The sequence below is a fragment of the Sabethes cyaneus genome, chromosome 2 (assembly GCF_943734655.1).
Source record: "Sabethes cyaneus chromosome 2, idSabCyanKW18_F2, whole genome shotgun sequence".
Taxonomy (NCBI): Eukaryota; Metazoa; Arthropoda; class Insecta; order Diptera; family Culicidae; genus Sabethes; species Sabethes cyaneus.
In genome coordinates, this window is record NC_071354.1 from 193,587,305 (window position 1) to 193,614,651 (window position 27,347).

Genomic DNA, 27,347 nt, shown 5'->3' on the forward strand with positions numbered 1-27,347 from the left:
CCTCTCATAACTTCACAATCAGAATCAGCAGTTTCCTCAAGCAACACGTGTGAAGGTTAGTCAAACGTTGCTACTCAAGGGAGATGACAATGCGGCTATGGAATGCCCTCTGTTTTTCTGGTTTCCGACGACGTGGTCCGGGTAGTGAAGATGCGAACATTGAATGGTTGCTGTCATATGAGAAGTTTGTCTCCTTACATTCCAACGTACGATGACAACTCGCAACCCACAGGAATCCCGAATGAGGAATAATTGAAAATGAAGAAGATTGGCGTTTCCAGAATTTGGAATTTAGGTAGCTGGCTTGTTCGGTAGTTTGACACACTCCTTCCTTCGTGTAGCATGAATTTTCTTGATTAGATTACTTTAGTTTGGCACGTTGCATAGAGGAAGCTGAAGACTGTACTCGAAACAAAATGCAACAGACAAAAATGACCACCAAAAATTCAATTTAAGTCGGATATTTTCAAGAAATAAACAAACATATATTAGCTATGTTTTTGCGAAATTGGTTTATCTAAGCTCCTGTCCTAAGCTAAATGTCCGCATCTTGGACTTAACGCTACCCATCAAATCTTATGCAACATCTGTGCCATCGTTCTTACACACTTTCACCGACTCGTTATTTCAAATCCTGGTAGTTTTTGAAGACCGTCCCTGTTTTCCGGGGCTTGCTCTTCATAATCGCCTAGAATTTTTCTATTGGGCGAAGTTCTGACGAGTTTGGTGGATTTAGCTTCTTCGGCACAAAAACAACATCGTTGGCTTCCTATCACTGGTTTCACGTAATGGTGCGATGCCAAATCCAGCCAAAACCGAGTGTCACCGTCATGAGACTGACCGCTTGAATGTAGTTACGTGTCGAGGTCCATTACGTTGCACTTCGGCTGCAACAACCACTCACGGTACAGCTTTCTGGCGCGAGATTTGGCCACCGCATTCTATTTATCGGTTCGGTTAGGCGCCTTCCTTACTTACCTTGGAGAGTTGTAGTTCAGCCCGCTTTATTGTCTGCTAGACGAATCAGACGAAAAATTGACCTTTTTGGTCACGTCCCGAATCGAAAGGTTCGGATTGCGCTTGAAGTAATCTCTCGCCTTCATTGCCTTCGCGGAGTCGGTCGTTTTCGCTTTTCTTCCGTTGCCAGATCACCGCTGGGTCGTCTGGGTCGTTGTTCGTGATCGATTTTAGCACACAGGACACGGTCGAATGGAACAGCATGCGACAAGCATTTTTGAATCCGCTCTAAACGAATAATGCAGCAATCGCAATGCGGATTCCAGACAACGCAGTTTGTCTCAAGCATTAAGCGAACCAAGCAGTAGTAAAGAGTACGTAAAGTACCAGGATCACATATTTCTCTGCGCGTATTCCAAAAATAGTTCCCAGAAGAGTACATTATTTTAGGCAATCATCGAAGCACTCAAAACACACATTTTTGCAAAAGGTCGCCAATGTGTAAAGACTTTCCTTATTTTTGCTTAAATTCACGAACCTGTAGAATCGAATGGAGCAAGTGGAAACGGGATGCTGGTGTTTTACCGTAAAGCTTAGGTCAAGTATTACAAACTTGTATAAGTGCCGTTCTTCCCCACCCAATTGGTTTGTGGAATTAAAGGAAAATAAATATCCGATAACTTTGCTAGGAAAGGTCCTAGAGATTTGTGGCTTCCTGTAAAAATATGTGTTTTGAGTGGTTCGATAATTGTCTAGGACAATGTATTCTTGTCTAATGCAATCAACAAAAGTTAAGTAAGAAAACTTAGTTTTTAAAAACCCTAAAAAAACTCTATAACTCCCAACGCACCAGAGATTTGCCTCATATAAATTATGAAAGCAATCCTACATATAAATAATATCCTATAGTGGAAGATAAAGTGAATCTGACTCAGAAAATAATTCGGTTATGCACAAGTCACCATTACCCGCCGATGATGAGTTTAAAATAAATCTTTTCCAGCATGTCTACCTCCATTATCATAATTGACTTGTTAAGTAAAGATTTAATCAACTTAAATTGTCAAATCAACCTCAAATTAGCAATACCTTTTATTTCCCATAAAAATTGTGTAAATTAATTACTCTTCTTTAAGAAAATAATTCCCCTTGACCCAACTGTCTCTCACAGCTGCTCGGACGAAAATTGAACATAAAATGACAACTCTATTGGACCACCACGAGCTCGTACCGTGCGACCGGTTGAGGAAAGATGTAGCGCTGTCGGCTTAACGAAAAGTCAAAAGCAATTAAAAATCTGGCAACACCACATTGGCCATGCTGCAGCGTGGATACCAACCTGGCTGTGAACAAATTTATTACCGAGTGAAGTTGGCATGTGTAGACACAAAATTGCTAGGGGAAAATTTATTCTTTCAATTATTAACGAGTAAAAACTCAATTAAAATTGAAAAAAAAATTACATACTGAAGCTGTTCGTTTAAGAAACTGAAAATGTACTTAAATAGAAAGGAGGTAATAAAACCGAAATATTTAGTTCGAAAGGTGCCTTGTGGACTTGGTTTCCATCCATTAGGTTTACAAGCACATTGACGTCAATTCTTAGAATTCGTCATACAAACAGTTCAATTCCAAATAGTAGGCAGTGTACCACAAACCGAATGAGATCATTCGTTTGTTATCTCAACAAATAGGGTTCTGCATATTGAAATTCATCTTTTTTTTCTCGCTTTCTTATTTCAGCCGCAAAAATTCCCTCGTCGTCCGTACGCAGCTCAGCGTTCGAGTACACTCCATTATTGGTAAGTATCGTTTAATTATAATTTATGATTTTTTGACGACTAAGCAATCAATTTAAACATCAACGCTTTCGTTGTGTTATAAATTACAATCATTAAAACCAGCGATTGTTTTTAAACTGTTCGCCCTTAATGAAATTAAAATTAAAACCAGTAGTTAAAGTTCAGCACTATCGGACACATCATCGGTTTGGCCCACGGATGGACCACCCACCCGAGAAAAAATGAGTGCTACTGGCCCATTCTTTTGGACCCGCACGGAACGACTTGAAACATCTTCTAAAATCTCTTTATTCCGCTTGAATGGCGCGAAAGGTCTAAAAGCGACGGACGGACGGCCCTCTCGAATCAATTCGTTCAACTGGCTATCGAACAACTTTACAGCCCGGCTACTGGTCTTTGAGGCCTTCCTACACGTCTTATTCAGTCGGTTCTTTTCGACTGAAATCGATCCCTTGGTGCCCGGTGAGTTGAACCGCTTCACTGAAGTGTCTCTGCGAGCGCTCTCGGGAAGGCGGCGAAGATGATGTTCGGTGATGCTGGTCGATGATGATGATGACGATGCTGGAAGGAAATACCATGCGTGTGGAATTTTTTCTCTGCGCACAAAAGCGGCTGTTTGTTATACACACGCATTACGACTTTAGGAAGAAATTAACATTTATCTCTTTCATCTGTTGGTCCTTTCGGGATATCCAATTCAGAATGGTCAGTTTGATGGGCCCGTTACAAGAGAGCATCGGTGTACTTCGGTGAAGTGGAATTTTTCTTTGTCAGTGTAAAACTGATCCATGAATGAGTTTTCATTGAAGAATTTTGAAAGAACTGAACTGAACCAGAATCTGATGAATTGAAAAAAAATATTCGGAAATTTATAGTTTTATTTAACCTTCTTGCTTTCGATAGTCAATATCCTTTAATATTGTATCACGTTTAGTATGATCTGTCAGTAAATCAATAATCACAATTTTTAAGCGCAGAAAATTATTTTGACTTGACCGGAAACTCGGGAACCTTGCTGAGGAATAATTTTTGCTCATAATGAGTAGATTCGTATCAAGTAATTTATCTTCCTATCTCGCATTCGATTTTATGATCGTTGGTTCGAAAAAAAAGAATAATGTTATTGGAAAACAAAAGCAACCGCCAGAACCAGGCCAGGTCAGGCCGACTGGCACGAAAGTCAAGGTGAACCGAAAGTGTATATACAATTCAGTTCGTTAAGCTCGAGAATAATTCATTCTATTTCCTGCAGGCAGGGCAAAGTTATTTCATTTCCTTTGTTTCAGGCAGCGCATGTTCCGGAGCAGGAAATCAAATTATTCTTGTTTTTAATATCCATGCGAAACAGTCTACATGCTCTGAAATTAGTGCAGTAATTACCAATCAATTATCAACTAATTTGCTTGCTGCTGTAGGTGGATCGGCTTAGAAAATAGGCTTTAAGCTTTTAATTGGCCAATTGTATTCGACAAAGCAAAATCGAATCGAAAATGTTTTCAACTCCTGCAAATTTCAATACAAGCTTTTGCATAAAAAATATAAATTCCATTTGCGGAATGAAATATTTCTCTTTGCTGTGCTGAACCAGCAACGTCTACTGCCTATTTTAATTAAAAAATATTCATGCCAAATTTTATTGATTGCTCATAACGAACTCAGGTTGGTACTAAATCTATTTTAGGCATGTGTTTCTACGGGATTCTAATGGCTAACATGAACTCAACTCCACCTGCACAAAACATGGCTGAAAAAATAAAGAGCTTAGAGAACTTAAATAAAAATTAAAGATGAATACTAGCCAGTTTCAACAAGTTCGTTTTCCATAATATTAAACTAAACACTAAACTCTGACTAAACCTTAAACTTCTTGACAGTCCAACTTAACATCAGATATTTTAAACATGACTCAACAAAGCCAATAAATTGAGAAAGAGAGAGAAAAAAAATGCTAACAGCACATGAAGCAAAATGCCTCAAAGGTATTCTACTAAAACCATTTTTTGGTTCCGCTTCGAACGCACGTCTGCAGTGCTGTTGCTGTTGCTGCTGCTGCTGCTGCTGCTGCTGCTCAAAGTGCAAATGCAAATTTAGTGGTTTTGCTGCTGCTTTAGAATAAATTGCACGTCAAAAGCTCGAAAGAGCTCGCAAATTGCTCTCCACTGCAATCGATGTTCGCTACGACGACGACGACGACGACGACCGACGACCGAACGGGTGACCGGAGCGTAGCAAGGTCGCTTATAATTGCTAAAGGTGTGGAACCAATGGAAAGGATAATTTGAATAATGCTTGAAAAGCCGGTGACTGTGAATGAATGCTAGGTATTATGCGGCAGAAAAGATTACAATTATACGCAATAAAATTTGTACACTATACCTATACGTGATGTTTTTCGAGAGTGCAGAACTGATTAGCAAAACTGAGGTGATATTACTAAAAAGGAAAAGGTTAAATGGTGTAACATTCTTTCTTCCTTCCTTCAAATCCTTGGGGTCACTGATATTCGATGAAATGTAACCTTTTTACATTTCGCTTCCGTTGTAAGCTTTGGAAGGAATGTGTGAAAACAAACGGAACGAGAATAAGAACAAGTTGTGTATCCTAGATTATTACATAATTCAAGAGCTGCCACCAAAAGAAAGGTGAGAATGGAAACGAAATACCAAAATGAAATAAAATTAGCAGAAGGTCGAAAGCAAATAAAATTCGCAGCTTCTAATCGTATTTGTACGGCTGCTAATATACGAATAATTGGAACGAGTAAGTGTCACACTACGGTAAGCTCTCTTAACGGTAGCACAATGCCGAATGCAGAAAATAATTTACATTCTGTCTCATTGTGGTCCGCCAATCATAGCCACCACGGAATCCAGTTTGCTACCACTGGGCAGTAGTGTTCCTGTTGCAAGTGGGGTTGTTGAAGAGAACCAATTTTGTTACACTGTCGTCTGGCATTCTAACGATGTATCCAGCCCACCGTAGTCTACCGACTTTCGCCAGATGTATGATAGAAATCTCTCCAAACAGTGTCTGTAGCTCATGATTCATACGCCACTGCTACTATCCACTATCAGTATGTACTCCGCCTCGTCCGCAGCATCTGCCATTCGAACACGACAAGGGCGCGTATGATCTCCGTGCGTAGCGTGAAGGTTTCAAGTCCATAAAGAACTGCCAGTCCGATAAGGATTTTGTACATTGGCAGCAGGGTACCGGAGGGTATTTCTAGCACGCTACTGAATTCGGCATACATTCCCTTTTTTTGCTGTGCTTTCCCAAATAAAAACTTTGGCGTTATATAACAATACTGAAACGAATGTACTCATAGGCTCTAATGTGCTATAACTATTTTCATAAAAATGTAAGTAGTTTGCTAAATTTTATTCAATAAACATCAAAACCACTGTTTTTCCACTAGGACCTAATTTGGCTGAAAAAATAGAAGCTATCGCTTACGCGTATCCACTCTTGACGATGGTTTGGAAAACACACAATTATGATCACGTTTACTTATTCTAGAAACTAAACAGCTGTGAATACGGTATTGCAGAACAATTTTATTATACGGAGGAACAAAAAAATTCCTCTCCGGTATAAAAATATAAATCAATTTTCATTCACTACCAATTTGCAGCATTTTGTTTTTAATTTCAGCCTATGGTACTCTGTTTACACTACTACAAATATGCGAGGCAGATGTGCCTGAAACTATTCTATCGTGTTGGCATAGCTAGTTTTTAAGTGACAACCACTTGCTTCTGGTGCTAGTGTATATGAACGATTTAATGTACACTAGCGCCGGGAACAAGCTGTTGTCATGCAAAACTAGTTATCTTCAATGAGCCGGTATGTAGGCAATACCGACACGTTATCCGTTATCCGTTATTATGTTATCCATCTGTCTCTCTTTTGATCTGTTTTTGAAGGACAGTAATCCACCGAATAGGCCGTTGGATGGTACTATTTGCTCATTGTAATTTCTCAGGCTTCTTCAAATAGGTACAACTGGTATCATTAATGATTAATGATACCAGTTGTATCTATTTGAAGCAACATGGCATTAATGATATTAAATTATTTAGAAATTTTTCGGGAGAGATTTTCGAATCTCTTCAGAATCCCCAATCAGCAGTTTCATCTTTGATGAAGTAGCAAGGTATGAGTACGAAGTTTCTGAAGTAACAGGAAATATGAACCGAACTTTTTCGTTTTTAAAGGTTTATCATTCTAATAATGGGTAATGAGTTTGATCTGAGGCGAATGCCAAATAGGCAAAGTCTCTTTAAAAAATGGGTTTCAAGAAACCGACAATTATTCAAAAGAAATGGCGGTTGACTGTGACCGGTGTTGCGAAGCCCGCAATTGTGTGAGCTAATTTTCTCACAAACGCGTACTCGTTCTAGTGAACACGTTGGCATAAGCATTCCTTTCGGACTCTCGCTCTTGTTGATTCATGCACTGGAACGATTTTTGCGAAGGTGTATTTAGCTTACAGCCACGGTCGTCATTCTCGCACGTCATTGCAGCCTGAGCAACTGATACCGATCATTCGCGAGTACTCGCACTCCCACCCGCATGTAGAATCGAGGGCGTAAGATGAAGAAAAGAAAAAGTAATGCAAAATCTGTATCCCAGAGTGCCGCTAGCCCTTACGGGTGGCTAGCTGCTCACGAATTGTTTGCCTCGTGAGTGGTTATGCAGAAAGACGCTACGAGACTTGCATTTTCGAGTGTTTAGATAGTAAAATGTTTACAAGATATGCTGGACTGTAGAAAATCAACAGCAAGAGTACCCTCATCCATACGTTTTCACACTATACCGGGTTGATTAGAGTCTCCAAGAATAATCGCAAGATCACTACCGTCTAAGCGTGTAAGAATGAAGCCAATCGAACTAATATGGTTTTCTATGGAGACAAAATCAGATTTACGGTCGGGTTGTAGTTAGATGGCACCTAGCTAATACAGCGAGGTGGGACTGAAATTCTAACCCATAGTTGCTCTAGTCTATCACAAATTGGCGTCGGATCGGCATAGCTGATTAAATCTCTAGAAACAGCAATCAGGACTCCACCGCCACGTGTCTTGCTGCTATTGCGAAGATCACGATCGCAACGGTAAACGGTAAAAAGATTACCAAAAAGCTCGCTGGCAGCGGTGGCACGACTACGGTGGGGGGGGGGGGGGGTCGGGGGCATCCATTATACCAACAACAGTGCGTCCCAGTGTCACGTCATTTGAAGAGATAAGCGGTCGTCTGAAGAAAGCGGTAGCGTTGGGGGAGCAGCAGTCGGCAGGCAGATTAATGAGCCTCCCTGTGACGTCGGTGTTCCGCAAATTATGGTTCGCCTACTGCAGGAATCTACACTAGACCCGAAGCCGATGGGAATCTACACTAGACCCGAAGCCGGGGGTAGCGCGGGATTCAACCGATGGAGTACTAGCAGGAGCTGGGTCAATGGAGGACAGCCATACCACTGAATTCGCCCGAGCATCGTCAAATTCCCGGAACATAATCCCTTGTGGCCAAGTATCAGGGTTCAATGCCGGAGTTTTGTACGCCAGAGAAAAGCCAACTTTAAACGAAACTTAGTTGAGCGATTGAAGGTCGGTCCCCTTTTTGACCAACGGAACAATAGAACAATATTTACAATAGAATATAACCAAAATGCACAATTTATAGCGTTATATAAACAGTTACACAATTAACTAACAATCTGGAATGTAGTAGCTAAGAATAAACTTAATTATTATAAATTTATCGAATGAAAATCCAGAAAAACAAAAATCCAAATATGTATACAGAGAGAAAGAGAGAGAGAGAGAGAGAGAGAGAGAAAGAGAGAGAAATGAAAAATTACGCACAATGTACACACTGTCAGTAAAGAAAAAAATATTGCTGCTTAGGAACCTCATTGCTCGTACGTTTAAAATCCCAAGCCACGCAAAAAGCGCACTGCTGCTTGTGCGATGACTTGCAGCTTTGTAAAAGGGGGGGGGGGGATGTTGCGCCTTAACCCAGCACGTCCTCATTTAACATAGTCTGAGCCCAGATTTTCACCTTAGAAGAAATATTATTCGAGTATTGTTCGAGTGGATCGCATTCTCGATCCACCTCATGTTTTCTATATACCATGTAAGGTCGTAGAATGTTGGGCCTCAGCGTTAGGCGAATGTGTCTGAATAAATCAATTACGCAAGTAAGTCACGAGTTGTCGCAGTGGCCTTTTAACCCAATGCCCTTCTGGCATACAAAAAAAAAAGTCACGAAAACGGTTGGTTCTCTATTTGGGTAGAATGGAAAAATGTGGCGTGGTTTACGCTTCATTCTCACGATTAGAGTGAATAGTGTAAAGTTGAGACAAGATCTGTCGAGACGTTATTTAAACGAGTATTTCTTACTGCTGAAAGCGAGGCAACTCTCTGCGCGGGAGAACTAACTTTCTTGGTACACGGAAGTGTTGCTGAAAATATGACGAAGTCTTGTCCGCTAAAAGCGAGCAGGAAGATCACTTATGTTCGATATTTTGAGCAAAAAGCTGGAATGTTTATAAGAGAAACGAAATATATCGAAATATAGCTGAACAAAGTTGATTACAATTTACGGTTAAAACGGTAAAAGCCTAGATTTAACGCTATATTCCGACGGAATTTAATCTGTGTGAATTGTGGGCCTCCGTATGTAAATATTGACTTTAACAATCTGTCTAAGCTAAGATTAGAACATGCGATGACTGGCTTATTAGACTAGCGTCGTACCTCATGACAACTGGGAGGTTAACCAATTTTAACAAAAATTCACGGTTCTATCTTACTCTAATGGCGTCAGGTTAATGTACCCGGTTTTTCCAGAAGAATCAGACGACCATTTACTGCTCGTCATTGCATTCGACTCGAATTTAATTATATTTGAAACATCCTGGATTTTCTTCTCGTTATTTTACAACCAAAGTTCCTTATATTTTTTAATTTCAATCGATGTATTTGTTTGAGATAGTTTGTTATAGATTTCCTGACGTTCCATGTATTACTTTGTAGATGACTTTAACTTGTTCTTTTCTTTGGACTAATTTTACATAACGATATTTTTAACGTCATTTCCCACATCGATTTAACTTTCACCAGCAAAATTATAACACTTTGATCCCCCCAAAAAGAAACTACTGCAACTAACCTGCATGGAATAATTCTCACTATAATCTATTCACCATGAGAAGGATCAAAATTGTGCATCACGAAATATCCATACATATAACAAAAGATAGCAGCATTAGTAGCAGGAAAAGCACCAGCCGTTCAGGCATTCTCAATTCTCTAAAGTGTTTCGCAATACAGGTCCCCTTACGGGAAAAACGGCACCCGGAAGGGATGCACGTGCTTCCAATTTCCTTCTGAGGACACATTCTTCCCAGTGCCAGTGCACAGATGAAACGGTTCCGTACGTGGAAAATTTATTGCTTTTAGGTGCACCTTCTCTTTGGTGCTTGCATGCATCGAGTGTTGTAGGTGCTTTTCAGGAAAGAATTTCTATAAGTATCTGCAATACTAGTATATTTCCTAGCAACAGGTGTTCGTTCCTTGATGAAGGTACTTTTTGGTGTGAATAGGATGAATAGAACTGACTCTGGAAGAATTTCAAGAACATTCCTAAGAGCCTTATTACAAATTACTTTAATCAATGAAATGGTTCACTGAGCCATTCGTAAGGTGCCACGGTATGGTAGAGAAGCTCGTTGGCAAGAAACCATGTCTCACGAATCAGCATCTTCCTTGGCAAGCTTGCTTCTTGTGCTTTTGGTTTTTTTTCTCCTCCTCTATGCATCCGATGATCAGCGGATCGATTTTCTAGGCTAGATAAATAAAGCAATTATCCGTTCTGTTCCGCTCGGTTGTTGTGAGTTGAACGATTTTCCAGCCCATTTTTTGTATCGCAGCATCCGATATTCCACACTGACTGTTAGAGGCAGAAAGATAGAGCGAAAGAGAGGTGCTCTCAGTGCTGAACCTTCAGAAGCAATTTATATCGATGCTCGAGTGGCTCGTATAGGATAATACAGCGTTTGAAACCTATAATCGGAAATCGGCTGAGCTTTCATGGGGTCGTGCATTTACCGGGATGTAGCCTCGCCGAAGCTCGTATGACGTCGATACCGTTTTTGCTGGATTTTGAAGTACGCTCTTTGTATACTAGAGATTGAAATCAGAGCCTGTTTCACCTGATTGATTGATGATTTCGGTGCAAAAAAAAGACTTCTGTTGCTCTTGCTGGTTTTTGCAAGCTTAATATAGATTAGCTTCAATTTGATAGAAAAAATTCATAATAATATTAATAACAATAAATTAATCTAAAAGGTCAAACACTTTGAAAGCTAATGTTGACTGCAACTATGAAAGTTTGAGTCCATATAATTAATTTTTTAATTTTGTGAGGCTTAATTACTTCCTACTTAGAAACATAACCCATTTATGATTCCATAATCAAACTGACGAGCGGATTGAATAATATTTTCGTGTGATTCTTAATGTAAGTTTGTATAGAAACAAACAAATCCATGGATTCCTTAGTCGGATACAGTAATTAATAAGATGAGTGCCCATATCCATATCCGAACGCAACGGCATCCGCATTGTGGTGCTGCTGTTGTTATTAGTGTTTGATTATTATAACAATAATAATAATAATACCTTCGTTTCGAAAGCTCATAAAGAATAAGAAACACGCAAGGAATCAAGTGGATGCGAGTTCATGTATCACACACGGCAGCACTAGCTTAACAGCTTCCGGCGGCACCCACCTCAGAGCCACCCAAGTTCACGGTCTCCTCCACGAATCTGACCTCTTGGGAAAACTTTCCGTCCGGAACTCTGCCGGAGCTCTCGCCCTTCCGCGTGGTGGGTTTGCGGTAATAATTTTGCCGAGGCAGGCAGACCTCGGAAAGAAAGGGTCGGTCCACACTACGGCACGTTGCGGCCGACTACTTCCATACACGCTGGGTAAAGATTATGCTGCTTATGTTTTATAATGGCGATAATTGCGCCTCATTAGCATAACAACAAACGAGCTTTTGGCTGTGCTCGTTCGTTGGCGCAGCTCCATGCGGGGTCTATATTGGACTCTGCCAGCAGCAGCAGAACATGACTTTGAAGTTAGTTGGTCACCAGTTGTAAAACAGCTAAAGAAGAGGCGAGTCCAATTTCGGTCCAGCTGAAACCGAAATCAGGCGCTATTATTGCAATGTTTGCTTTTCGTTTGGTTTCATTGTTTGCAAGAATGGATGTACCGAGCAAACTGCGCGCTGAAATAATGAGATCGGTAATTATTTTCGACCACGGCACGGCTCTCGGCTCGGGGTTCTGCACGGGAAGCCTGCTGGACGCGCGGAAACGGCAATCATACATTATGTAATTATCCTAAGTTTGGTGCCTGTTTTGAGCGATCACCGTTCGGAACTGGTCGCGTTTAATTTTGTGGTCAATTTAATAGTGACTTTGTTTTTCTCCTATAGTGTAATAATTCACAATCTGGCACTATTAAATGCTAATTGGATTGACTTATTTTGAGCGCGTTGTGATATTTAGTTAATAAGCATACAGATATCAAGGCAAAATTTGATTGTTTCGAAATACGAGCATTTAAGTAACAATCATATCCGGTCTTGACCTTCCAGCAACCCGTAAGCACAATTCGTACTGGGACCTGATTGTATTGATTTTAATTAGCGGAGTGTTGTTCTTTCATGCTCACTTGTTTTTATTGCCCTTGAGTTGGTGAAGGCACTAATAACATGGTTGATAATAATTATTATAGAATAATGTTTATCTTGTTTCCCTATTGCCTGAATAGTGCATGGTCCGAACGTATGCCTCATTCCATTCGAGATTTGAAATTCCTGTCTATGCATTATCTGTAAAGTAGTCCGATGCCAGCAACTTTCAACTAATCATTTCTAGCCTTGGTGGATTGTTTATTTATTGCACAAAAATAACGAAGCAGTTCTAGCAAAAAAAGCGGCTAATCATTTATGTACTGGTGTTCTGTTTTGTGAAAACAGTTCTGGAGACTCGATTTGCATACCCAATTAGTAAACGAGAAATAACAGATGAAGACTTGAGACTTGAGTACAATGTATATGTCTGATTAATGAACGTTCTTAGACCTTTGACCCTCAAACGGACAACATCGTAAAAGCGATGCGTTCAAGTTAATGACCATTTTTTCATGAAAGTACACTCCAAAGAAGCTTCAAGTCTTGATTTTCTTGCAGAAATAACGATGTGAACGAGCATCATATAAGAAACAGTCTAAATGTTTTTTTCGTCCGATTTAAGCTAGGATCTCTCCATTTGAAAACCATTTGGTAATCCGACTTAGATATCGTCGTTTGGAAAAAATCAACATATTCTTGCCATAGAGATGAAAAAAATAGCATTAGAACCAGCTTTAATGTGAATTGCACTCGAAATATAAACTAAGCATAAACATTTATGGATTATCTTTGCATTATAGATAAAAGATCATTTGAGGAAACCACTATTAAAAAAATCCCCTTGATTTTCCAACCTGTTCTGAATATGACGCAGGAAAACTGCTGATTACATGAAATTTTAAGCTGTGATTCAAAGTACTAACATTCGATTTTGAAGAATTTATTCAGCATAATGAATACATAACAGTTGTAAAGTTTACACTTTTCAATTATTTTTTACCGAGGTTGGTTCGAAAATCTGTTGATGGAAATATGACTGTTTACTAGACAATATATAATACTTTCCTTTAAAAGTTGTTTGGTAGAAAACTACTGCCCCCCTCCCCCCTTAATAACGTATCCGAACAAAACTAATAGCACAGTAAAATTACTTATTTTTTCCGCTTTGTAAAATAAAAGGATAAATCTGATGGCACTAAAGCACCCTTCGTCCGCGAAAACCCTTGTATGCAATTTTCGCAACGATTAGTTCACTAGTTTTCGAATCGAATCTCATTGAGGGTTTAATTTTTTGCAATTCAATGAAATAATGTACCCATCTCCCCTTTTTGAGGCACTCCATTGAGATAGAGCAAACTAGATAGCATAGAAATATTATCATTTCTCGAAACCTCGGTCATGCCAATTTCCAGTTACAAAAAGCCCCCCCAATAAGAACGCTAGTAAGGATCGCCTAAATACTAGGCACAAATCTTCCACTTGATTGTGAGGAACGTGCTGCTCGAGCCAAAGATGCTGAAGGATCGCCTATCTGAGAATACTACATCTACGCCAGCGCCATGTAGTGAATCAGTTCTTACCATCTAGATGGTGGCAGTCAGGCATGGTCAAAAATCGCATCAAAATGTTGTCATCGATACTCAATCACCGATTCAACTCACACAACCATCACCTTTTATACGCTCACTCAGAGAGACCAAGCGTGCTCTCATAGCAGTTTGCATCATTTGTTGCAAACGAACCAAATTGAATATGTGCTGAGCTGATTGCGATCATGCCTACTCTGTTTTTTTCACTATCTGACTCTAAAGGTGCGTTTAGATTGGCAATATGTGGCATGCAACTTTTTCCAAACTGTTGCCCGATGTTTCCAAGCAACATAGCAACGTATAACAAATGTTCAGGTGGCAACAGAAGCAGCATTGAGTAACAACTAACAACATGTCGCATACCATATGTTGCATTCCACATGTTGCCAAAAAATTATCCAGTTTAAACGCACCTTAACGAACCGAACCAAACGTTTGCCACTGAGCGAATGTGATCCGATTTTATTTTGCTATTCATCTTCTCAATCGTTCATGAACCGAAAATGATTGAAATCATCATTTGATTCAGCTTTAATTTTGCTCCAATAAGTTATGTAACTTCTGAATAAGTTACAGAACTTATTGAGTGTTTGAATATTTGAAACATATGGAGAATAATTGCCGTATATTTTAATAGCAGAAGTGTGAATACCATTGAGTTAAAACGATCAGTGAGCGTGAGTGAACCAAGTTCAAACCGATTCACATCGCTTAGGTTCGTCTTGTTGGTGTGTCGGTTCTGATTCAATCACTTTTATTTCATATCTCTTTAGAATCATTTCACTTTCGAGACTGGTTCGTGCACAGCTAACAGCGAGAGCGAATCAGTAAAGTTCTGAATCACTGCTGAGCGTTAGTGGTAGTAACCTTTATGCCTTTGACAGCTTATGATCGTAAATCAGCAATGCTCACTTGAGTGAATGACTTTTTCCATCCTTGGTGGCAGTCATTTGAGTAATCTTCCCGCCTTGGAAAGCCCTTAATCTGCTGAACAACTTTGTCGAAGACACCAACGTTCTATACGGTCATGATCACGAGTTATTCCATGTTAGAACCAATAAAGTCAATTCCATATACTATGTAGACTCCAATAAGGACGTTCGGCCGTCTTAATGGAATCACTCGAGACCGTCCTTATGGGAAACATTGTTCTTCGAAAACACCTTATTCGAGGGACTACTGAATTTGTTTAGAAAAGCAGAAAAAAACTATCCTTGACCCCTCCGAGCTGGGCCCTTGCATAAAATTATTAGCACAGAAAAATTTTCTATACCCGAAAACATTAAAATATAAATTTTCACCTTCTCTATTCAGCAAAATAAAAAACAGCACTCCTCCTCTCTGGCAACGCAACTGAGATGAAAATTGAAAAAATTCCCCGGGCTTAAAACCCCTGGTATGCAAATTTTCGTTCAGTCGTTTTTGAGTTTATAGCGGACAGACAGACGCATACGTCATTTATTTATACAGTATATTAGGTAACTTGGGGCAAATATTTCAGGGAGTGACCGCATTTCACGAAAAAAAATTCTTCTATGCATTCTTATGCGTCCAATCTGAATCGTTACAGAGTTATTAAACATTTTTATTTTTCGGTTCCGTTTGCCTTAAATTATTTCCAGTGCAAAAAGTATGCTAGCTAGTTCAATTCTGTTACTTTCATTCAAAATCTGAGAAAATTTTGTACTGAAAATTGTCCTTACTTACTTCTTACTTCAAGGAATTTAGTAACTTTTTAGAAGCATAGTGTTTTGAAATAAGTGTTTCTCAAGACGTTTTCATCAAATTTCTCCTACAAAAGTGTGTAAAAGTTATTTGCTTTTTGACGTAGGACTACGTCTTACGGCAAGTTCTGAGATAGGGTGTCATTCCAAAAAATCGAAAAATGCGTGCGTCACGAAAAATGAAAGGTTTTGAGCGCTAATAGCTCTGCGGTTTTCCGACCGATTTTCAATATTTTTACACCAATCGATTGGAAAATCTTCTAAGAATTGACCCAAATGAAGAGAAGTATGGATTCTTGATGATGAACTGTTGAAAAATCGAAAATAGTGAACCTATATTTTACCAGAATTCTCGCTTCATGATTGGTTGGAAGATTCTTTACGATGATCTAAACCTATACCAATTCGATATCTGTGCTTGGGAAGTAAGCCAAAACAAGTGACAAAGCTTCCTCATTTCAACAATATTTTTTAACACCGCGGTTAAACCTAGACCATTTTGATGTCCTTGCTTGGGAAGTACGCCAGAGAGAGTGACAAAGCGCCCTCGAGCCAACAGATTTCTTATGAACGCGATTAAACCTACTCCAATTTGATGTCTGTGTTAGGAAAGTGTGCCAGAAAAAATGACACAAGTTCGTTGTCCCAACAGATCGCAAATTCTTTACTGCGAGACGACTAAACCTCGGCGAATTTGATATGTGTGTTGGAAAAATGTGCTACAGCTGTAATGATCGGTTATAATACGACTCTGTATAATTACGCATGCTTGCCGTTTCATTAGAAGTGTAGTGAAAAGATGTGCTGTTGATAAAAAAGGATTGAATTGGTAAACTCCCTTCAACGTGGAGAGCCATGGGTAATAAAAACAATCTTTAATTTCAGTAAGGTAGCAGGAAAGCAATAGTTTGTGTTCTTGATTTTGTTAAATTGTTTTACTACTTTGATAAATGTTACATACAACGCATGTAGCATGTATATATGTTGCATATAGCATATATACATGAAGAATCGAATGATTACAAGCATGAATACATGCTACTATCACTACAAAGAGACTTACGTAGTCCTGCGTCACCAATATATGCGGTCGTGTCTTGTACACAACCCCTCTGATTTATCTACCAATTTAAAGCTCTGGTACTGTTCTAAAATTTGTTCTATGGTCTGAAACAGCTATCTCTTTTAGTTTCGTTGCAACTTAATTTTAAACGTATCGTTTTGGGTGTTGAATCGTATTCATACATCACGCATAGCACACTACATCACCGCGTGCGACGGACACGGTCTGACTATAGATAGTGGAATAAACTAGGATCAGCGAAGATGTGTAACTGGATTTTTGTGAATTGGCCTGCTCACGGGAACAAAACAATATTTAAGACCAGTAGTTTTGTTTTATTCAGGGTCTATTGTGAAACCCCCCTCTTTTGTTTAGCGTTCGAGGGCGTCGGCAGAGCTGTGAGGTTAGGGCGGGTCTGTAATGAAACAAAAGAGGGATCGGTTAATCTATGTTCACCTAATAATGCACCCCTAATGGGTGTATCCGGCCACCTATCACACCTTCCGCAAAGGCAGAGGCTCGGATCACAGAACGGGTCTGACTCACCTTCTCCACCAATCCCGTCGGCTCAGGACACCTCGCGATGGACACTGCTCCGGTTCCTGGGTAATGCGGCTCTTTGTCGGTTATCTGTGGGCTTTCCCCCACGGGTTCTTCTGGGTGGCTGGATCAACGGGTGCGGTCAACGACGATCGGTGTAGCGTCCCTTCGGCACTTTGGCACTCACGGAACCTTTGTAATAAAAGAACGGACAGGTTTATTTCCGTACTTATGGTACGTCTTAACTCGCTCACAGTCCACTTCAGAATTAAAAGTCTCGGTGATGGCGTCCTATGGGTTTCCTTAATATGGCGGAAATATTCCTCACATCGTCAACTGACGTGTGTGTTTATGCTGTGGGGCGAAAAGCTCACAGAGAGCATTAAACCTGCAGTTGTTGAACGGGATGGTGCTTAATTGATGGTCGGTAGGTTCGATATAGGATAGGATGGAATCGTGATCGGTGGTTTTGGTTTGTCGTCTCCGACTCTGTTCACACTTACCTTGTCTCCACTTTCAGTGATCCGGATTTTAGGATACACCAGTCGGGGTGGTCACTAGGCTAGTGATAGTTCAGTCGATTCCCATCTCTTGGAATCGTTACAGATGAATCGTTTTTATCCAAAAGAACTGTCAAAATGTGTATCCAAAAAAAACATGACGTCGTAATATCCTATGCAACGCTTGAGAATTTTACAGTGTTGCTGAGATGTTATTGTAGTTTTTTTCGTTGCCAGTTCTGCGCGAAGATGCATCCGCTGATCTATGTTTACTCTACTATATATAAGTCTGACGCGTATGGAAAACAACAACGAAGCCGATTTCTCTGGTCTCTCTAGAACGTTTATGAAAACGATTAAAATGCATCAAAATGTATTCTCCGGAAGAACTTGCGGACATTCATCTTTGGTATGGTGTCGCTAATTATTAAGCAGCGACAGCCCAGCAGGAGTATGATAGTATAGATTTTCCGACCGTAAATAATGTAAGTATGTAATCACAAATCCAGAAATGTTCGCATTGTTACACAATGATTTTAATTCAGGAACTTTTACGACAACAAACCGTCGTTTCCAAGAAGGAACGTTGTTTTCAATGAGACTTCGAGGAGAGCCGCATCAGCTAGTGGCGTCAGCGATTGATTACACAGGTCTGCAAAAATAAAAAAATTTTCAGATGCATGAGATATTTTAGGTGAATCATATGTTTTTTGGGGTGCTGAATCCAAAATTGGTTTCCGTTTTTCTCCATCACGTACAGATTTTTTGCAAATTATGCTTCTTATATGGAAAAGTCACAAATTAGATGGAAAAATTATTATCACAGATTCGTATCAAAAAACCTAAATAAGATCTTTTTCTGTTATTTCAGTAAATTTTTACTCAATAAATACAGGAAAAATACTACTGGACTAAAATTTTTATCTTTACTCTTATTTTGCCCTTCAATACTGGATTAATGTACACAGGTACGCTCACTTACACAAATTCAACTGCTGTGCCTCATAGAAGCAAAATCTGTAAAAGATATGTAAAAAGCATTTGAAGAGCTGAATGTAATCTACAATTTTGTTGAATAGAGTAGTGCATTATTTTTTCCATTTTATAATGAAGACGGCATTTAAGCCTTGTTATATAAATAGAACGTTTGTTTGAGCTAAGGATAAAGTTGCAATACAATTACCACGTAAATACAAATATAATGGAGTACTCAATTCAGAAAGATTATATCTTGCATTCAGTTCTACAAATATTTCATAAATGACTTTTATCAAACTTGCTTTTATAAGGCAGTACAGTCGACTGAGCGCAAGTGGGTGTATTTTGAGCGCACCAAATTTGCTTTAAAATAATATTCTCCATAGTTTCTCCATCGTATATGGTTTTCTTCCAAAACATGGAAGGGTTTACATTAATAAATACAATTCTTATGTAAAAATCAATTTTTTAATGTTATTTACATTCGGGATATATTTGCTGCTTTATGTCTAAAACCAACTTTCAAGATTATTCAACAAGTATTACATGAAAACGTGACGTGATGGACAATTTTTATTATTTTTTCTGAATTCAGTGGACAAAAATCTATAAGAATCAGTTGAAAAATCCTATGCAGTTTTTTTGATGCAGGCCTGTGTTATCAGATTAGACGGACTGTGGGAAATGATTCTAAGCCATGCAAAGCCAAGTTGCGCCACAGCCCTGTGTCAGCCCATGGTGTAAAGCGTGCTGAACCGAATAAAAATGCATCCTTTTAACACAAGAGATGCAAGAACTGGTTCCTGCGGATAAACCTAAGTGACTTGAGGTTGGCAGGGTTATGTAAACAAATGTGGAGGTGAACCGTCAATTTATGAAAAACATTGTTGATGCTGTTACTGTTTTTTCTACGTGTCAAACCGTATCCGTCGCACGCGGTGATCTAGTGTGCTATGCGTGATGTATGAATTCGGCAGTTTTCAGATACTAATGCAGCACCCAAAATGATTAACTGTATCGTAACGGTATTAAATTGTATTGAAACTAAAAGAAATAGCCGTTTCAGGCCAAAGAACTAATTCATGCTTTTTTACGAAAAAACTACAAGGTATACAGCCCTAAAGATTGTACAAAAGGGTGACGTAGGACTAATCAGATCATTAGATCAAAGACTAATGTAAACTGCATTTCTGGCATATGCGGCATTCCGCGTCAAGTGACCGAGAAAAAGTTCAAATGTGAAATCGACCTTCACCAAATTTTGCCAGATTGTTCGTTTTCGGCCAGGAATTAAAAATCCAAAGTTTGGTGCCTATCGGACATTCCCTCGCTTAATGAGAGCACCTCCATTTTTAAGGAAAATACCCGTTTTCTTTTCTTTCTTATAAGTATTAGGTTCAGAAAAATTTTCATATGAAATTACCCAAGGAATTCGAAAAAGATGATATTTTTGAGCACCAGTACTGCCGAATATTTTTAAACTCAATTTGAAAACTAAATTTACATTTTTCTCTCAATGAGTACAATTTGATCTCAAAAATTAACTTCATCCTGTTTCGCAATTTGTTTTTACAAAAGAATCACTTATCCTTTACTTTATATTTTTTAAGTGATTTAGAATCACTTATCGTCCTGAGGTCTTCTTTGCCGATCCCGAGGTACAGCGTTTAAAAGCAAGCAATCTCCCATTTTTTATATAAAACTAGGAACAAAATGATTTTTTCTTGGGGGCAGTGATTTTCTGCGCAATGTAAAAATACTTGGCATATCGGGAAAGCATTTACATATACAGTGTATAACTAACCCGAGCAGGAGCGAAGAGCAAAATAATATAAAAACAATACCAAACTGTGTTATAATGGTATATTTTGTTATTGAATAGATATGGAGATACATTGATAAAAAATTTTGTTATTGAGTAGATATTTAAAATAGTGGTTGTAAGATGAGTTTAATAACTGATTTTGTTATCATATCTTATTTTGACCTTAAAATGTCATTCCATATATTTCATACAATTTTTTTTATTGATTAAAGAGATTTTAGATTACAGCTATTTTATAAAATGATTTTTTATTATCTCATATACTACTGCATTTGTTATTCAATACCTTAATAATACTAAAATATGTTATTCTAAACTCTGAATACAGTCATGTTATTGCTTTGTTATTCAAATAACACAAGTAGTTATTCTTTTGGCCTTCAAGGAGTAAAATTTTGATATTATTTTTTGTTATTTTACCAACTGTGTCAGCCAAAACAAGATCAAATTTTGATATGAGTTATTGGATTTCCAATAACACATTTTGATATTATTTTGCTTTTCGCTCCTGCTCGGGTAAGTTTCTCTTAACAGTGTTGCCAGCTTTTCGTTTGATTTATAGTGCTAGATGAGGCAATATTACTTCAAAAAAGCGTAAAATATAGGTCAAAATATCGCTAGAAGCGATTTTTTACATCCCTGGATGTGACACAGCCAAATGGTTGTTGTCGTAGTAATATAGGGAAGCACTTGCTTGCTTTATTAATAGTTTTATTATGGTTTCATAGCTAGCTATCAGTATTTTTTGAGTACTATCATCTCGATATTGAGTAATCTAATACTATAAGCGTCTTATTTCGTCTGTAATCAAAATCAGTCCCCTGTCAGGACATATTTTCGTGATAAGAATCGCAACTCGGTACACGCTTTGTACAAAGTTGCTTACGGATTCTATCTGCCCTTTAAGAACTTTAAGAAGACAGCTTAATATGGAAACCCCACGGTGATTTTCTTTAACGATAACGAAAACAATAATTACAGTTAGAAGCTAAATTTTTAAGTAAATAATAGAGTAAGAACAATCGAATGTACAGTGGCCCCAAGCCCACCAAAATCATGAAAAATACTACCCGGGCCAAGCGTATAATTCACCACTCGCTGATGTCCGGTTTTCGGACCGCTGAATTGCTGAACTGACAGGTTAGTGGAGTTTCTTGCAACCACGAAAGGAGTAGTATCCTCCAGTCATCCTAAGAGGTTGGAAGTGTTAAAAATTAGCTAGCCAAAAGTGCTTACACCGTAAAAACGACAACGTGGTTTGCATTGGTAAACGGTAATTGAAGCCAATTACCCGGTTCTCCCTATTGGCCAGATAGTAGACGCTGGCAGATTGACTAGTTAGTCGACGAATGTACCAAAATCCTAACGCTACAAGTCACGGAGTGGCGATCTAAACTCATCCACACAGTACGGGTGGACCTACCGTAACAATTCGTGGATTCGTAAGAACGTCAGGGGAGCGAAACAACCGGTATCTTCGTCGGAGACTATCGCGAGTAAGAAGCATACGACGTGAGGAGCAGTGGTGGCTTGGGTGACAAGTAGCAGGGAAGTCTGGCCGATTCGGAGATCAAGAAATGGTTAATGGCAGAATTCTGCGTATTTGTTAGAAATAAAATAGTTAATACCACATGGACGCTGATTGAACTTTCGACCTGATAGCCGGGACAAACAGAAACACGGTTGATACCGAATGGTCGAATCACGAATGGCCGAAATTCAATAGCAGTCACAGAAGGCCGAATCACGAAAGGCCGGATCACGAATTGCCGAATCACGAAAGGCCGGTTTTTTCGGAATGCTTAGATAACTATGCAATAAAAAACATGAATGGGCAAGTAGTTAACAAATAACTTTAATCAAACAAAAAACAACGTCAAAATATATGCGTTACCTAATTTGCTATAGAGTATAATGGTTGAAAGTTCTTTGTTCGTCTAAGGGCAAATGAATTCCGTTCATTATAAAGTGCGAGACCTGTTTCCTAGATGATTCAGGGCGATACGGCCGCAGGCTGCGAGTGTGCGCCGGTGACCCACCGTCGGAAGCGCCGGCACCTGTGGGAGGGCAGCCCCCTGCAGAAACCACCTCTAGTTAGGTGTATGCATTTTCCTAGGTTTACTGACTAGTAGGGATTACCCCTTAGATAAATCCGAACGAGCGGCAGCAATGTACCCAACATTTTGCCGGTTGAAGGCAGTGAATATTTTCGGCCGAATATGGCGTTCGGCCATTCCTGTTTCGGCCGTTTTGTGATTCGGCCATTCGTGATTCGGCAATTAGATTTATTATGCCATTTGTAATTTCGGCTATTTGTGTTTCGGCCATTCGTGATTCGGCCATTTATGTTTCGGCCATTCATAGGTAATCTGCCGCCACGGATCCTTCAAAGGCGGATCTTGCCTTTGCGGCAGATCACGATGCCGAACTTTCGGAGTCACCCACCAAATTCAGCGATATGCATCCATTCCATGTCCTTATTTTGTCGCCTTTGTCCATACCGAATGTTCCGAGTCGAATTTTTTTGATTTTTCGCAGCTAGTTTGGTTTGAGTAGGATGCCTTACTAGAGCCACACTACCAAGTCTTATGATGGGGCTGCCATTGTAGGAGTTGTGCCGAGACAACCCATTTCTTAATTCATCCGTCCGGTCCGGATCAGACGACCTTAGTTTCCAACGGGGTTGGTTACTCGCTTTCCGCTAAGGTTGCTCGTATTCCGGCTGGTGCAACGAGGAGGTAGGGATAGGAATTACTGGATAAGACGTTAAGGAGCACTATAGGGTCTATGTTACGCATTACCCAGCCGTTCACCAACCCTGTCGGCTTACCTGCTATAGAGTCTATAAAAAAGAAAAAAAAAATACAACTCAAGGCTTTTTAGATACATATTTCTTACCCAGAGTATTATAATGTTGATAATGTCCATCATATTTGTTGTAGAAAATTATCCAATCCTTCTGGATCTAAAGAATTACATGAAATTGTTTATGTAGTTAGCGAGGATGTGTTTTGAAGGCAACTAGTCGGAAACTTCTTTGGCAGAATTTGTCTATGATCTTTAAAACTATGCACATCATGCTACATTTTAAAAAAACGCTTGACATTCAAAGCCAAGTCAGTTCCCTAATTAGTAATTCTTCGAAAATAGAGCATTCACATAACTGGTGCCTCATAGTACGGTAGGTACCTCACAAAATATTTCTGAGTAGTAACTCTTTGCCAAAAGCTTTCTTGAATTATTAACCTTCTGCGCTCTCAGGAAGAAAAGCGAGCCAGATCGCAAGAACGAAAAATACAACATTAATGGTAGGTATTTCCTGGCATTGTGATAAATATCCGTCGAACACCCAGCAAGAAAGAGAGAGAGAGAGCCCTCAATCGGTACCGAAGCCAATAAGCGGGTAAGTTTTAAGCCATAGTGTCACCAAGACAGGCAACGGGCGGCACTCGGTCCGGCTATTAAAACCAGGCTACCAGCAGCAGCAGCCGCAGCAACCGTACAATGCAATAAACCACATTTTTATGAAGCTCGTGACATAAAAATCGGCACACGGAACTAGAGTAGAAACGGAGTAGCAATAGTAAGAAATGAGAAGAAAAACTCACACAAACCAGCCACAGTGACTTGGCTAAAGTGGAAAACGTTGCAAAAATGTGGCAATTAATAAAAGAAAACACCGGACGATGGCTGCTGCTGCTGCTGCCCGTACTTGACAGCAACGGACGGACGGAAGAAAATCAGCCTGCATGCCCCGGCTTGACAAACGCCGAACCGATAGATGTGCCTATGTGATGAGGGGTCACGAAAAAGCACTAAATATTTGCGATGCTGTCGTGAAGAATGAGCTGCATTTATGACTGCACACGAACGGGAAATTGAGACCGAGGAAATGTGCCCCTCTAGGACGTCTTGCTTGTGACGGCCGGATTTCCCCAATATTTGAGGGCTCTTATGGTATTCTGTGATGTAGGCCTTGGTACTAATGGTACTAATGGTCATTCGTTACCTTTCTGAAGTTTCGTGCCTATTATTGAGGATGCAAAACTGCTTGCTTTGAATATTGAATGCTAGCTGTACAGTTTCTAGGCGACGTTTTATCACGCTAATCTTTGCAGGAGACTTTCCGAGCATTAGAAATGTTGTTAAAATGCCTTCTAAAGAGGGACAAACAAACGACCTCGTTGTCCATAAACTCATATATCATCGTACGTATGTGCCCCTTTGGTGCACTTGTCTAGATGTTGTTGGCTGTTTTGCTATGTCAACGCCGGTTCGCCCTTTGGTTCATTTTCCTGGTAGTGCCGATGAAAGCAAACTGACAAGCCAAGTAAGTGAAAAGTTCAAGTTCATTTATTTAAAGCTGCGACAGTTTGTATATATTTATGCTCCTTGCAAGGTGCCCTCCACACTTAATCGGATAACCGATTTCCTGGTTAGATCGAGTATGTTTGTGTGTGGTCAATATTGACTAGTTGTCGCCAGTTAGTGGACTCAAAGTACGAAATAATGTATGAAGAGTACGAAGACCTGGTAAAGATCTCACTCAAGACATAATTTAATCAAATACTTATAAAAGAGATTATACTGTATGTTAAACGGTATATCTAGAAGATCTTTTAGTTATACTGAACAGTTTATTGCATTCGGAATATTGGCTGACTACAAAATACATGCCGTACTTTGTTTCTACAAAAAGCGGCATATTAATTTTGTCTCAGTTTACCATCAACATACATGCGCAGAAGAGCGACAAACAAAAAACCTTGTCTAGACAGCAATTATTGGCTTTGTTTGTTGTTTACTCTGAATAATTGTCTTGCATCATCGTCGTTGCACTGTCGCCACAGGCGACATGAATAGAGCTTTAAAATGTCTGCGAAGTGAAAAACATAATAACATTACAGTGCGACGTAACATATAACAATGACCTTATGTAGTGTTTTAATTAGATATCATAATATTATGAGCTGTGAATAATATTCATTGTACGCAACAAATTGACACGAAAGGAACGCTACTCGACGGTAATTCACTCCAGGTGCCGCAGTCTACGCAGCCGAGTACGCTCTCGTGTGTATATTTACAATGATGAATGCTTAAAAACTGTTCAAATTTACCGAACAACTCTGCCCAAGGACCCTCCAACAAGATACATTGCACCAACTTTGTCTTTCTGTCTGGATTCCGGTGGCTAAGCGGTCGAGCTGTTGTCGGTGATGTGGGGACTGGGGAGCGCTTCAAATCGTGTTCAATATTTTTTCTTCTGTTTCATATATGACCATGGCCGCTCTGCCTGCCATCAGTAGATTAAGCTGCTACATATTATGGCATCGCTGCCTCTGCTGCCGGTCGCCAGTTGGTCCGGCTAGGCGAGTGATACAATAAAAAAGTCTATATCCGAAATTCGTCTTCAATGATAAACGAGACTATGTATAATTCATGAAGATTTGTTCTATGGCACTGAATAGTTCGCTTGCCATTCCTTCTTAAAGGAAAGATGGTAGAATCAAAGTTGCAATTTTCATCGGACGAATGATCAGAAGTTTGGAAATATTCTAGCTTGGCATCAATTTTTAAACCTGGTTCCAAGGCTGGCATTTGTAATTATCTTTCGAAATTTATAGCATCCACTCTAAATGCAATGGACAATGACAACCAAGTAGAAGCTTTTTACATCTTAAGTAAAGTATTTAACATTAACGTCACAACTTAATTACTCTTCAAATAAGAAAAAAAAGCCACAATCATATCTCACAAAGCGCAAGCAGATAATTTACTTTCACAGCACATTCTTTGAATGCAATACAGGTCGCTTCTGAGGTTCCACAAGGTTCTCAACTGGGCTCTCTTCTTATCATTCTATGGATACAAAGCGTCTGGATACTTCTGCATCAAACTTGGCAGACATATTACTTGACGAAATTTTCAAAGTTAGACCAACCTAGGAGTTTAAACTAAATTTGTATTGTTTCTTTATAGTGTAGTTCGACTAATAGAAGAAAATAGCCATCTAAACAAACTTGACAAAAATTAGTTTAATATGTTTGTAAGTTTTGTGTGTGAAAAATTGATTTTGTAACGCAATGTAATTGTAAACTGTATTTTCGTAGTTGCCCTGATGAAGAAATAAATTTTTGAAACGTTGGCCTAGACAGCAAATAAACTAGTTTACTAGTAACCCGATGACCAAAACGCCATCATTAAAACCACTAAACGATGCTTTGAACAATTTAGGGCTAGGGCTAGGGCTAGGGCTAGGGCTAGGGCTAGGGCTAGGGCTAGGGCTAGGGCTAGGGCTAGGGCTAGGGCTAGGGCTAGGGCTAGGGCTAGGGCTAGGGCTAGGGCTAGGGCTAGGGCTAGGGCTAGGGCTAGGGCTAGGGCTAGGGCTAGGGCTAGGGCTAGGGCTAGGGCTAGGGCTAGGGCTAGGGCTAGGGCTAGGGCTAGGGCTAGGGCTAGGGCTAGGGCTAGGGCTAGGGCTAGGGCTAGGGCTAGGGCTAGGGCTAGGGCTAGGGCTAGGGCTAGGGCTAGGGCTAGGGCTAGGGCTAGGGCTAGGGCTAGGGCTAGGGCTAGGGCTAGGGCTAGGGCTAGGGCTAGGGCTAGGGCTAGGGCTAGGGCTAGGGCTAGGGCTAGGGCTAGGGCTAGGGCTAGGGCTAGGGCTAG

The 27,347-nt window shown here is 39.7% G+C and overlaps 1 protein-coding gene across 3 annotated transcripts in view; it reads left to right on the top strand.

Moving 5' to 3' along the window:
• Nucleotides 1–27,347, top strand: part of LOC128738597 (FH1/FH2 domain-containing protein 3-like) — a 192,929-nt gene that overhangs the window by 109,818 nt on the left and 55,764 nt on the right. For all 3 annotated transcript variants that reach the window (XM_053833850.1, XM_053833852.1, XM_053833851.1), the window contains exon 4: nt 2,701–2,759. In XM_053833850.1, the coding sequence (XP_053689825.1) occupies nt 2,701–2,759 (59 nt within the window). The remainder of the gene's footprint in view (nt 1–2,700; nt 2,760–27,347) is intronic.